Source organism: Alosa pseudoharengus, unplaced genomic scaffold (genome assembly GCF_046254945.1).
Source record: "Alosa pseudoharengus isolate Yale_2024_CS ecotype anadromous, Long Island Sound unplaced genomic scaffold, YU_APseudo_1.1 YU_APseudo_1.1_scf_13, whole genome shotgun sequence".
NCBI classification, from domain to species: domain Eukaryota; kingdom Metazoa; phylum Chordata; class Actinopteri; order Clupeiformes; family Clupeidae; genus Alosa; species Alosa pseudoharengus.
In genome coordinates this window covers 10218995-10233169 of record NW_027468598.1, presented here as the reverse complement: position 1 = coordinate 10233169, position 14175 = coordinate 10218995, and the positions used below count along the sequence as shown (strand labels likewise).

The following is a 14175-nucleotide window of genomic DNA, read 5'->3' as shown; positions in this document are numbered from 1 at the left end:
TATATCAATCAATCAACCTATAATCAATAGGCTAAACTTAGAGCCTTAACTCAAAGCTTAGGCGTATATCATTTTGATCAGCTACAGACAACGAGTGGCAGACAGAGCGTGATGTCACTCATTGGCTACCAGTGTTTGCTTTTTGAGTCACATTGTTGCAAATTTCAAATGATGAAGCATTATTCCACAAAATAGGTTGTCTTCTCTATCATCAAGTTAAAACAGCTGTTTACGCCTATCACGTCATGATCTATAAAAAAAAATCACATGCAGCCATACTTAAATTGTCACTGCGCGTTTATTATAACGTAATATAATATTCAGTATTCATTATTGAATACTTAGCTGGAATGATGTTTTTTACTATCATCTACCTACATGCGGCCATGTAATTGGGCTATGGGTTTTCTACAGGAATAGCATGTTTGAACGGGCATTGCACTAGTGTATGATAGGCATCCCTAACACTAATTATGACCGCCGCTAGCGAAGCGGTCATATAGGGATTGTCAAAGTTTTTTATTTTTTTATTTTTTTATTTTTTTATTTTTTCGTCATCTACTTCCTGAATTTTTGGTCAACGATACCCGGGACACCGAACCACCGGGGCACATGAAATTTGGTGGGTGTGTAGCCCCACTAGACTTTTACGGAAAAATTTCGTTTCGTCCCCGGGGTCCACTCCCCCCCGTGCTGGGCCCCCGAACCGCAAAAAAAGCAGTTTTTCCTAAATAACTACCTGAACCGTGGCACCGAGGATGAAGAATCTTTTATGGTATGTTGGTCTCAAGGGCCCACATCAATCTAGCCCATAATCACTCATTTGTGATTTGCACCCCCCCGGTAAAAAATGAAAATGCAATATTATTCTGCTTTAATCGCCCCTATCTTCAGTTAAGATGTTCAGAACTGCACCAAATTTTATGTGTATGATTGACCTGGCATTCTCTGGGGGTATGCCAAGTTTCGTAGAATTTCATCCATGGGGGGGGGGGGGGTCTTAAAAAAATGTGATTATGTGTACATTTAGTGACTGTACACTCATTGGCCTGTAGATGGCGGTGCACACATATACACATGCACACACACACAGGCACCCACATACTATCGGTATTAGAACGGCTGATACATAATTACAAATTCAGTAGGATTAAAAGAAAGCCAAAATAAATATTCATCATCATCATCATCATGGCTGCATTTCCAGTACCTATTGGCGATAAGTAGTCATTTGTCCACTAGATGGCGCATCGTTGCAGTGAGACGTAATTTTGTTGGAAGTTAAACGTGGGTTGGAATAACAATGGACGCTTCCTACAAGGACTATAGTTTACCGCAGAGAACGTCTAATAAGGATAGGATGATGTTCACATGAAATGTAATTCCCATTTATTCTTGAAGCCGAAATAAATCTGAGGATGTTTATCGGACATGCTTGGTTTTTACTGCAGGTACGTTAATCTTATAATATCAATAAGGACCTAGGTCATGTTACCGTTAGCGTTGGTTGAGTGATGGAGGCCAATTTGATTGATTGCATTTGTAGAAAACTTTAAATGCGGTTATACCAAGCAAATTGATAGCAGCACTGTAATTGTATCTTTCGACTGTCATTTGTTGCACGTGCTACAAAAATCATTCTGTGCAATGGAAGATTTACCAACGTTACACCGGTCTGATACAGTTTTGCCTATACATGCGTGAGACTGAGACGCCTGTTTATTTTGTTTTAAGTGCGTGCAGGGCAGGCACGGCGCTACGGGTGGGCCTGGATGGGCCTAGGCCCACCCACTTTTCAACAGGCCCACCCAAAACTTTTCTTAAAAAAAAAAAAAACTTTTAATATAGTCGTTGTCAGTGTTGGGAGGGTTACTTTCAAAACGTATTCCGTTACAGAATACAGAATACATGCCCAAAAATGTAATCTGTAACGTATTCCGTTACGTTACTCAATCTGAGTAACGTATTCTGAATACTTAGATTACTTCCGCATTGAATTGGATTTTATAAGTGTAGGAATGCGGCCATCAAATCCTGCTTAGGCCTACTAAACAGGCCTATTCTGGTGTGTTCTTCTGTTCCAAATGGCTGAAGTGTTAGGCCCACATAGGAGAATGTAAAGTCAACTAAGCTACCTGATAGCAAGGTGACCACTAAAACTACTGTACAGCAGGCGACTAGTCTAATTAAAACAAACTAAATAAATAGGCTACTTTAAGGGCGTAGCCAGAAAATATATTAGTGCCTGTGAGATTTTTCGGTGGCATCAACCCAGTACAAGTGAGGGGCGCATATGACAGGTGGAACGCAAATTACCTGTAAATGTAAACACTATCTAGGCTACTGTATATTAGTGCTCTCAAAATGAACGTGATTGCGTAATGACAATCAAAAACCGCATGTTAAAATATGCTAGCCTACTCGCAAGAATAATTCTTCAGAGGCTCCACCATATAATTAATTTTAAAACGTAGGCTAAATGTAGATCTAATTAGAAAAAAAATAATCCATAAAGCTATTTTAAGTTAGAATAAAAAACTTAGAATGCAGTGCCTATTTTAGAGATTGGTTTAATTGTAGGCCTAGGTCTAAATCAACACGTGAACTAGGCTCTGTTTATTGATTAGCAAACTGTGTAACCGATTGGCCGAAGTAGCCTGAGCTATTAATACTTGGGAAAATATCCTTTGAACAGACATCAGGAACCGCGATCAGTGAGGAACAGGAGTTACCTCCACTTACTTTACTCCTAATTTGCTGTGCAAACAGTCATTTCAGGGTCTCCGATGACGCGTCCATAATGTGCGCTGGCTGCGTTTTGAGGCTAGTGCAAGACGGCGGGGCTTGGATTTAAACATGGAAATCATAGATTGCTTTTAGGAGCTTCTGGGAAATGAAGTTGCCTTAATTTATTTAGAGAGTGAATAAACTTATGAAACAGAGAAGTATCGTCATGTAATCCATTGGTTTCAACAATGTAACTGTATTCTAAATACCAACTATTTAACTTGTAACTGTATCGGAATACAGTTACTCATAATTTGTATTCTGAATACGTAACGCCGGTACATGTATTCCGTTACTCCCCAACACTGGTCGTTGTTTAGGTACCTTAAACGTGCACAAACGGTCTCGTTGTATCGCTGCAACCAGGAGATGAAGGATAGCTGAGATCCATAACACCTAGCACATCTCTATGGCTTAATAATGGCTTCTGAAATGTTTTTTTTTTTTGCAATGCAGCTTGTTGATATTGTGATCGTTGATCCGATTTGCATTAAAGGGCCTAATGGGTGTGATTGATCTTTATGAGCTCTCTTGGTTCTCTCAAGTTCTGTGCCCGAGGGGTAGGCCTAGTAGTATTTTTCCAATTCAAACTCGATTTACACAAAGACGATAGACTTGAGAGCTGTGAAATTTGACCAGAACAGAGTCGTACATGTCTACTCCATGAAAGTTGAAACAGAATTTAAAAAAGATGTTATAGTTTGTCAATAATTTAACTTAACCGCGACATGTACCTTTGTTACAACCTTGACGCAGCCATAAAAAAGTGCGGTACAGTTGTAACAGTATAGCGTCATGAATGTAACAGTGCTAAAATCGTAAATCCTATAACATATTTTAACACAAAACAGTGCTGGGTTAAACAAAGAGCATCTGTTTTCATATAAAATCAAGAAAAAAAGTCCAAATGTATGACTGTTAAAGCTAATTTATTGCATTATTGATTAGCCATTGCAGACCATATGTTACGGTGTTATGCTAGCTCACAATAACCTTTAAATATGCTTATTTTGGCCATATCCACTTGATAAAACCAGTAAATATAGTTGATAAATTGCTTATTTCTTACATGTCTGAAGCATTTGGTCCAACATTGATATTTCAAGTTGCTGTGTTAACTTTAATTGGGTGATGGCGGCACAAAAATCATAATCCATAACTCGCAATGAGAATGTTCGCGCATGCGCGATAAAATCAGTTCATTTTGCCATAGAGACTGGTGTTACAACCAGGCGCGCCTGCAGGTGTACGTCCGTACGCACTGTGCGTACCATCAGGCTCAACAGCGAGAGAAAATTTCCCTTGTGTGTGTGTGTATTCACACCAAATTGGCCTACCATACCTTCCCAACTATGCACAGTATCCCATTAGCTGCATGCCATCAGGCTATTTACCATTTTCTATTACGTAAAGTTAGTGAACACGTTATCAAAATTAACGTGCACACATTTTGTTTGAGCAGGAGAGAGAATACGCACGCAGGCACGCAATAGGCTACTTGTTTTCTTTTACTCGGCTATCTATATATGGTTATCAGCACACAATGTTGAGCTAATTCAATAACTCAATACTCATCATGGATATCACAAGTTTTAAACAACGAAAACAGAAAGGATGGAGGCAGCAAAGCTAGGAGTTATTCCAGATATACAAGGTAGGCAATCGGTGTGCTTGTCAGAACGTTAGACTGCACTAAAGCCAGACGTCACGTTACGCTAGAACAAAACTAAAGGTAACTTTAGCCTGTATAGGGCTGTATCAAGTTGTCCAAATGAATAGGTCATTGTAGACGTTGTCTTATTGCATGTGGATGTTGTTATGCTATGTAGGCTACTTTTTTTGCTGACTGACCAATGCACGGACCAATATTGTTCACGAGTGATTTTTTTTTTTCCGGGGGGGGGGGGGGCTGATGGGTGTGCGTACCATAGCATTAATTCCTGCAGGTGCCCCTGGTTACAACTGACCCGCACAGGTCATGTTTTTATTTTCATTTAATTGCATTTGCTGTGACTATATAAATCAAATGGCACTCATGTTAACTTGAAACAGAGGGACTGAAGATATGAATGACATGTGATTGAAGTCCACACGCTCAAATTTCACGAAGCAAACTTAAACAAACAGTTGCGGTTAAAAAATAAATAAAAAATCGCGATGCTTTAATTTTGCACCTTTTTGCTTAATATCTCTGGTCGTATTTATAGTAGACCATTCATATTTGGATGGCTGTAAGATTAAACATAATTACATGATATGTGTCTGTTTACGTTTCCGTAGCTACACCATATCTCGAGAATAAAACACTGTTACATTTGTACCGCTGTTACAATTGTACCAGTTCTCCCCTAGCCAGCTGATTTTGCCAGGGCTTCAGCCCCGAATGTATTTTGTACAGTTGACTAACAAATATGAAACCATTATTCCGATCGCGCATTGAAACTTTGAGGTGAGATGGACGTATTTAACATACAAGCGGACACGGGTGAACTCACTCTTCTTCATGCAGCAGATTCAACATGAACGTTACCTTCCATAACACATAATTTGGAACGTAGGCTACGTGCGCGCGCGAGGTTGGGCATGTCATTGTTTGCATTTAATATTTGGTATAGGCCTACGTTACAAGGAAATCATGAAGTCATCAATAACAAGGTGGTGGTGGAGTTATCCTGTTCTCGTCATTTAAACTAGCCTACAAGTTCAGGTTTGTTATCAGCCTCTAGCCTACAGTCTCGAGCTGGCCAAACAGTGGTGGCCTGCTTTGCCTAGTTCGAATTAGTGAGTCTTTAATGTTCCCTTCTCCCTAAGCTAAGCATAACAAACCATATAATGCATATTGCTATTTAAAAGCCACTCTGCTAGGTGGCTATATAGTTCGTTTCTAGCAAACAGAAAATGTCAATATAGCTAAATGTCATTATATCCTCTAATTGTCAAAATGTTATTGTCCATAATATTTAATAAATGTAGTGCAAATGAGGCTTGAGTCAGTGGATTCATTTATGAAAAGTGAGCAGCAAGTCAGGCAAAATGGGAATTATGAAAACCGTTTAGACTCTATGGGCTAAGCCCCGAATGTTTTCAACTGCCCTGCATATTGATTGAAACTATCGGGCAGTGTGATTGATCTGTATTGTTGAAAACCTAAAACAAATGAAATATTCGACTTCATGTTATACAAGCAGAACTAAACTTTGTTTGGGGGAAATATTAGATTCCCACTTTTACAGCCTGTCTATTCGAGAGATGCGCTAAAGCACAGCCAGCAGGTATGGTGCGTAATGGAGATTCCAAAGCGCTCTTATTTGGTCAGAACCAAGGACAGTGATCGAGGATAGGTACGTCCGTCCTTTTTACAATGCAACAAACTATTTAAAGAGCATCAAGCTATTCAAATCTCTATTATGTAAGCACAAATAATATAACAGTATATTAGTCAGTCATTTTTATTAGGTTAAACAGTGATTTGATAAAGTTTTTTTTTAAGGCCCACCCACAATTGGTCTGGCCCATCCAAAACTGGAATCCTGGCGCCGTGCCTGGTGCAGGGTGTGAGAGAGAGGGGAATCGATGTGCTTTGATTCCAGCTTGGTAGTTGTAGTCTGTGAAATTAAAAAGCACGTGTGTGTGAAGTATCCAAACAATGACACCTTCATTTCATTATGGCTGCTTTAGCAACACACCTTAAGCTGTGTAGTGGGTCCCATTTAGAAGTGGCTACTTCATTCGCGCTTTCCTTGACTCATGGAGCTGCGTGAATTTTATTACAACTTTTCGCCACGATATGGCAATTTAAGTCCGCTTGATACTGTAAGGCGTAAGCCATTGGTTTCCAAAGGAGATTTTATTTGTGTCGCCAGCATAGCCTATTGACAATTTATGCTGTAAATAGGCCTACCTTATAAGCCTACCTGTAGCTTAGGGAAGCTAACAGCTTTCTTTTAGGATCTAGTTTGTTAGTTACAGTTTTGTCATAACTCCCTGATGCATTTTTGCATTTAGAATAGCCAGAGCGTGAACAATATCGGGTGCCTATGGACTAGGTTTGCGGAACGGATGTACAGGACTGAGCGGCGGTCATATTTTGTACCGCTATGCGGTACATCTAGTTAATATTAGGTTGAAAAAAACAAATATGAGTTTGCTACATCCCATTTCATTAAAAAAATGCTGTGAAACTAATCTAACACATCCACTTCAGATGAAACGATGTGAAAAGAAATGGCTTCTAATTTACTTGTGTTAAATATCGCAGCACCATAGCACATGGATCTATAGCAGATCAGATATTTTATTTGTTTGTGAATTCAATGGTCATGCCAAACAGACAGTCTGCTTTGAGTGCCTTTGTGCCATTGAGTCATTGTTGGCTCGAACCACTTTCAATGCAAGTGACATCAGTGGCCCTATAATCCATTGTAATCCTCTCTGAATCCAGAGCCCCAGTGAACACAGTCCGTAGGCACAGGTTATCTGACCTACATGCTACAGCTGGGGGATTGGAATACTCTTGGCAAGGGAAATATTCACCCTTGTCATTTACACCCATAAGTCAGACTGCACCAGCTGGCTATGGCCATGGGCTTGCTATGCTGTACCGTAGTCAGTTTAACAACGTACATTTATGATCGGATGAATGAGCCTAGTGATTGTGTTGATCTTTATGTGTATTTGTTCTACTGTTAACTGAGCTAGTGTTACATTTTAGTGTGTGTAGGTCTGAACACGGGTATAATAATATAAATTGACAGTTTGATGGTTATCTGAAGGTGTGCTCATGTGATCTTAACCCTCTCTGTGGTTCCTCAATGCAGGTTAACATGTGCAGTTCAGAGATGCCAAAGTGGAGGAACATGTGAAGATGTCCCTGAAGGCAGCAAAAAGTAAGTACAAAGAACAGGATGACAACACACACACAACAGTTTTTAAGTTTGTATTTCATAAACTATCTACTTCCTCTTTCCTGCGTGGCAAAGAAAAACACGTTATTCCTGAAACCACTGAAAATGTTATTGTTGAAACTGTTGACTACCTTTCTTGGTAACACTTGATTTTAATAGTCCACCCATAGATTCATTGTGTAAAATTCATTCATAAGTTCATTGTGTAAAATTGTTGTTGAAGAGTAACTGAACATCACCTTAACCAAATGCTAGTTTGAGCATCTGTAGATAGTCTGTGGTCAGACAATCCAAGTAAAGTGTGACCCTTCTTGTTTACTCCATGGTTCTTATTTTTTAGCTTATTAAAACAAGGATATGTTGCTGGTGCATAGATTAAGTCGGTAGAGAAACGTTAAACAATTAACTCCTTGAGCTGCTATTTAATTTCTACCCACCATTCACTGTGATTTTTGTTTTGTTTTGTTTTAATTTATAGTGACCTGTCTGTTTGACTAGAACATTACCTTGTCCACGTAAGCGCATCATGGGTATGGATGGGTAAAAGATGTGTCGTTTTGGACTGTGTGTGTGTGGAGGAGATTGGGAGTGCTGGGATGAATTGCTGAGGAGACTTCTTCAGCATGTGTGCATCGGTTAATGAGCGCTCCAGAGAGGAGTGTCAGCACAGGCGGTGTTTAGCTTGGCTTCTGCTTCCTGACTTTACGGTATTCTGGGAAACCGGCATGGGAGTAAATATACAGCGTGCCTGCGGTGGCAGATTTTTTCTGCACATTTCAACCCAGTTTTTCACAAAGTCTGTGCATTGTCATTTAAGCATGATGTCTCCTGTGGCAGGTAGCTTTCACCCCTTATAGTAGCAAGCATCATTTTAATCAGGCCAGAAAGAGAGGGACAATAGCTTACCACTTCCATCTCTTAGTGTGTGTGTGTGTGGGAGGTGGGGTCTCCTCTCAGAAGTGCTAATCAATCTCAGGAAGGAGGAAATCACTTTGAGCTCGGCTCCGTTCACAGCCTCCACAGGCTCTCAGGAAGTAAAGTGCTTTCCCATGCACATGTGAGCTGGACTGCGTTGAGGGCAGAGTAAATGTTACCCGCAGACTACAGCTTATCTTATCGAAGCAGAACACACACTGCGGGTTAGTGAGCTGTCTTCACAAACCCACTGCCTGCCTTCCTGCCTGCTGGATATCATATACAGTTGGAAGCGAAGTGCTATACATTTTCTGAGGCTAAGCGTGTGTTTATAAATGCATACAATGAATGTATACCTCTGAGGTTGGGGGACTGTTTTGGAAGCTTTGCCTATCTCATTGTGTCCTGCTTCCAAGGCATATGACTAACGTTTGAGCCAGTTGGGTTCATGTGATGGCTTCTGAAGTGCCTTAGGCTCTTTGGTGTCGTATCAATGGCTTGTGTGTTGAAGAGAAGAAAAGGGCACATAGCTTCTCTCAAACACAGCTTCACCAAGACATGTGACCACAGTCATCACTGTCAAATGATCATACAGAGTAGTACATTGGCTTGTCATTTTTACAAAATATCAAAATTCCTATATGCTCTTTTGTGTTTTTTTTGTTGTTGTTTGTTTGTTTGCAGCATGGTGCATTCGACTGGTCCCCCTTGTGTTGCTGTTCGTTTCCTACTACTGTTTCAACTTCTACCTTCAGAGGTAAGCCTTGTCAGGGGAGCTGTCTACTACTAGCTGCTGATTCGGTGGCGGGTTTGCACTGTTCCATGACAGTTGGTTTGTTTTTACAGCAATGGAGGCACCATTAAGGCTCCAGCTCCCACAAAGTCCCTGTGTGAGGAATGGATGGGGCAGGGGAAGAAATGGGAAAACCTCAACTTCACGTGAGTATGTGGGTGTGTGTGTCAGTTCTGTATGCATATTTTTGAGTCTTCTGATAAAAGCAATAGCCCACTGTTTAGGGAGGGAGGAAGGGAGGAAGGGAAGAGAACACCCCCACCAATCCAAACAGTGCTATCAGTTGGATATGAGTTAGAACATTTGTATGGGTTTGCTTAAGTTTGCGTTCCTTCCTCATGCAAAAAAACAAGCGTAGAGGTAGCATAATTTCTAAATTCTAGACATTTCTAAGCCTTCCTTTATTTATTTGCCCGGCTGACGGCATTATCTTGAATAGATCCCCTTTGCTTTCTTTTTTTCTCCTGTGCTTCGTTTTATCAGTTTGTACAGCTGGCTGTCCCCTAACGCAGTGGTGTTTCTCTTCTCTGTTCAAGGATAGGACAGAGCTGCCATACCCCACCTGGGGTATGACCCCTGCAAGTTTGGGGAAGGGGGTGGAGTGGTGGTTGGGAGGGCCTTTTAAAAAAAAAAAAAACTCTGATACCATGCAGCTGTACAGCTCTTAAAATGCTCTGAAACACTATGGCTTTCCGAGTCCACAATCTCACTTTCTTAGTGGCCTTTCACTGCATCTAAGTTGCAAAGCATTGGAAAGTTGCATCAGGAAAGTGACTGTATCCCTGTAATCCAAGTAAAAGGGCACCTCACAGAGCCAAAACTCCACATACAGCACACCCATTTAAACTCTACATAGCACTACATATGCCTGTTCTATTTAAGTCTGCATGGGATTTAATGGTTTAAAGGCTCACCGTTATTTATATAATATTTTCTGTGTGATTTTTTTAAAATTTATTTATTTTTTTATTTTTTTTATTAAATAGCACCATGTACTCCATGTCTAGCAGAGGATAGAGGTCCTATTGTTGTAGTTGTGTTGGCTCACATGGTGCAAAGCAAAAGCATACGGATGCAATACTGCAACAGCTTGCCATAAATAGTACATCAGACAGTCTTGGCTATTGTAGAAAGAGACAAAAACAGTGTCCGGTGTGAGGAATTCCACCCAAAGTCCAAACACAAGGGCTACATACACAGCTGACACTGGTCACATGTCCAAACACTGACCCTGACCAGAATGATGACTTTATTAGGCCCTGTCTCACATACGTACACACAGTCAGAGAGAGAGAGAGAGAGTGAGAGGTGCATGTGTTTGGTGTATGCGCACAGCTAAATGGTTCTGGTTTGCCTAGCTCCTCAAGTGGACAACTAGGGCCGTACTTGTGGTGTGACATCATAGAAATGCACTGTTTGTCAGAGCTAATTGAAGGCAGCTTTGTGGTTTACAAGGGCTGGTTGCCCGCCAATTAAGAGCGATTTGTTCTCGGAAAGGTTGTTTTTTTGGGGGGGGGTTTTATCTCCAGAGAGCACTTAGGAGCTACTCATCTGAGAGACCTGAAACTGTCTGAAATGGATTTTCTCTCTGGCTAGGCTCCCAATTCTCACGCTTTTTCAGGCTCATACTTTCTCGACTCAAGAACAGGATTTATTTAGGAGAGTGGCACAGAATCCCATGACAAGACAGCTTAGTAATAAAGCCATAATTTGCAGGCACAGAACCTCTGTATTCCTGCAATAATTTAAAACTCAGAATACAATTTGGTTGGCCACAACTATTCTGAAACACAGTGGAAAGATATGAAAATCTCAAAAACCCTGATTTGCATGACATTTATCAGTTTTTAATCTAAACGGTAGACTTATTCCAATGTTTGCCTGCTTTTGACCTTAAACTTTATCAAACATCTCACCAGTGTGGCTGAGTCAAGCTAGTGTATTTGTTGTTGCCACTGGAGCGGAAAGAGCAACTCTTTGAAACCTGTGTTGTGTACTCGCATGGTCAGTAGATGATGTTTTGTCTTGTAAGCTTCTTCTGTATGTGTCGTCTTTTGTCTCTTTAAAACAGCATCACCAGGAAGACCGACCTATTTTTACAACTGGAGGATTTCTTCTGGCGACAACATCTGGCAACGCTTGCATTGCCTTATGGTATTAAAGGCAGTGGTATGTTCCATTTCTCTCTCTCTGTTGGGCCTTCTGTCAAGCCATGGATGAGAATTACATAATCCAATTTAACCCTGCATGGCAGTCTGCTACAGCAAGCTTAGATGGCCACGCAGTTGATTTTGTATTGGCATATATTTTCTCTTTTCAGAATCACTCCTGCTGAAGATTTTAGCGGTCACTGCCAATTGCAAAATGCCTGCCAGCATTGAGAAGTAAGAAGCTAAAAGAGTTGGGAGTTAATAGTAGAAGTTTAGTGTGTGGCTTTGGGTTTTTGGTTTTTATTTTGTTTTTAAATAAACTGCTTTAGTAGTTAGTAGCATTTGCACTTGTTTATTAAAGTCTAATGTTTTCAAAACAGTAATTGAGGTAATGTGGCAATACATTACCCAAAAAGGTCATGTTGTAGTAGCTCTGCATGGAGTTTACACAGTGGTAGTGTAGTGGCTATGGAGCTGGGCGAGCAATGCATGCAGTAGCCAAGAAAAGTTGGGGGTTCAGTTCCTGGCTGTCACCTAAGTGCCCTTAAGCACTTAACCCTGAATTGCTCCTGGGAGACTGGCCCTGTAACTAATATATCTGTGAGTCACTTTGAATAAAACATTAACCATAATGCATAAGTAATACAAGAAAACAGTCAGAATCAGATATCTGTGGCCAAATGAGTTAAGCACACACAATTTTGATTTTGGCTAGTGGTGTCACTCTAGCAGCAAAAACTATTTCGACAACACATACAATACAACAAATGATCAGGATGCATTTTAAAGTAAAAACGTGCTGTATGAAGACAGTAATGTGCAAAAGTGTAAAGGCCAACGCCCACTGGCGGCGACATGTGCGTCTATGGATTTGACATTGAAGACAATTTTCTGAACTTTGCCGTTAACGCTCGTCAGACACCGCCAGTGGGCTTTGCTCCATTAAAAGTAATGGAGTTCTAAACTTTGGCGTCACTTGAAGCGCGTCAGACGGCGCCAGTGGGTGTTGGCCTTAAGACTCCTTGAATTTATTGTTACTAAATAAATTGACAAATAGATGCATTGAAGATTTTGTTGCAACAATATATGCAAAAAAGTATTTTCAAAGACATTTTGTTATAACTACATGATAATAGGGTTTTTTTTTTTATCCTGCAGTCTGGATTGCAGAACCTGTGCAGTCATAGGGAATGGATTTGCTATCAAAAACAGCTCCCTTGGAGCTGCCATTAACAAGTACGATGTTGTGATCAGGTACGTTAAGAAACTTGACCTGGTTTAGAATTTAAGTTAATGTAATATTAGAGTGCATGAAAATGCACTCTACTGTTATCCGATTTATTACTGTATTGTTCTTCCTAGGCTTCTTATTAGAGTGCATGAAAATGCACTCTACTGTTATCCGATTTATTATAGTGCATGAAAATGCACTATACTGTTCTTCCAAGGCTTCTTCTTATTATAGTGCATGAAAATGCACTATACTGTTCTTCCTAGGCTTCTTATTACAGTGCATGAAAATGCACTGTACTGTTATTCCAAGGCTTTTTCTTCTTCTGATTATTCTTCTTCTAACGCATTTAATGCAGCTTCAACCGTTTAACGTAGAAACTTCATTCAAACTGCGTTGCGTAGGTCTTACTTAGGACATGTGGGCTATGTATTTTTCAACTTTGTAACTTTTATACTTTTTAAACTATTAATTAAAAACTACTCAAAATTTCCCCATAGACTTAAAGGAACCGTATGTAAGATTGTGGCCAAAACTGGTACTGCAATCACTTTCAAATTACTGTAGAGCGGTGTATCCCCTCCCCCCTGACTGGCATAGCTGGCAACTGGATGCCGAAACACTACTGACTTCGTGATTAGTAGATAGGTGGAGGGTGGCGCATCCGGCCAAAACACAACATGACAACATCAACATCAGTTGAGGGCTGCAACTTCACATTTTAAATGACAATACCCTGGCCGGACTACTGTTGTCAGTGATATAAGTATTTGAAATGAACATGATTTCTTAATGTCTAGTGACATATCAGGGCCATTTTATGATTAATTGAAATAAATGTCTTACATATGGTTCCTTTAACATGGGCTGATGACATCACAATAGAGCTGTTAAGCAATTAGAATCCTATGGCAGGTGTTCAGGCCACCTGGCTCAACTGCCAGTCTCAGGCTTTAAGCATACAAGGATACAAGTTTATTGTCACATGCATATAGTTACTGGAAGTAAGAAATGCAGTGAAATTAAGTCTGGTGTCAGCCTATTTGTGCATTAAAAAGTGCAATAGAAGAGGGGTTTAGTAGATTAAGTGGCAAGGGCTGCATAAGAAAGGTGGGGGAGGATTGGGATTGGAGGGGGGGGGGCACCAACAAGGAGCACCCAAGAGCAACAGGGGCAAGGAAAAACTCCCTTACCAAGGAAGAAACCTTGGGCATATCCACGGCTCAAGGGGCTAACCCAACTGCCAGGGGTCTTGGTGTGTGTGTTGGGGGGATGACAAGGGAGATGGGATAGTGTGCTGTGTATGTGGGGAGAGGGCAGTGTGCAATATGTGTGTTGGAGAAGCTTCCTCATGAGACAATGTGCTGTGTATTTGGGGGGAGTGGAGCAGTGACT

At 40.6% G+C, this 14175-nt stretch overlaps 1 protein-coding gene across 4 annotated transcripts in view; it reads left to right on the top strand.

Annotated features, from left to right (window-relative positions):
* st3gal4 (ST3 beta-galactoside alpha-2,3-sialyltransferase 4) overlaps positions 1-14175 on the top strand; it is an 87296-nt gene that overhangs the window by 48265 nt on the left and 24856 nt on the right. For all 4 annotated transcript variants that reach the window (XM_076282100.1, XM_076282104.1, XM_076282102.1 and 1 more), the window contains exons 2-7: positions 7605-7673; positions 9291-9363; positions 9453-9545; positions 11471-11568; positions 11720-11783; positions 12708-12803. In XM_076282100.1, the coding sequence (XP_076138215.1) occupies positions 7652-7673; positions 9291-9363; positions 9453-9545; positions 11471-11568; positions 11720-11783; positions 12708-12803 (446 nt within the window). In that variant the 5' untranslated portion in view covers positions 7605-7651. The remainder of the gene's footprint in view (positions 1-7604; positions 7674-9290; positions 9364-9452; positions 9546-11470; positions 11569-11719; positions 11784-12707; positions 12804-14175) is intronic.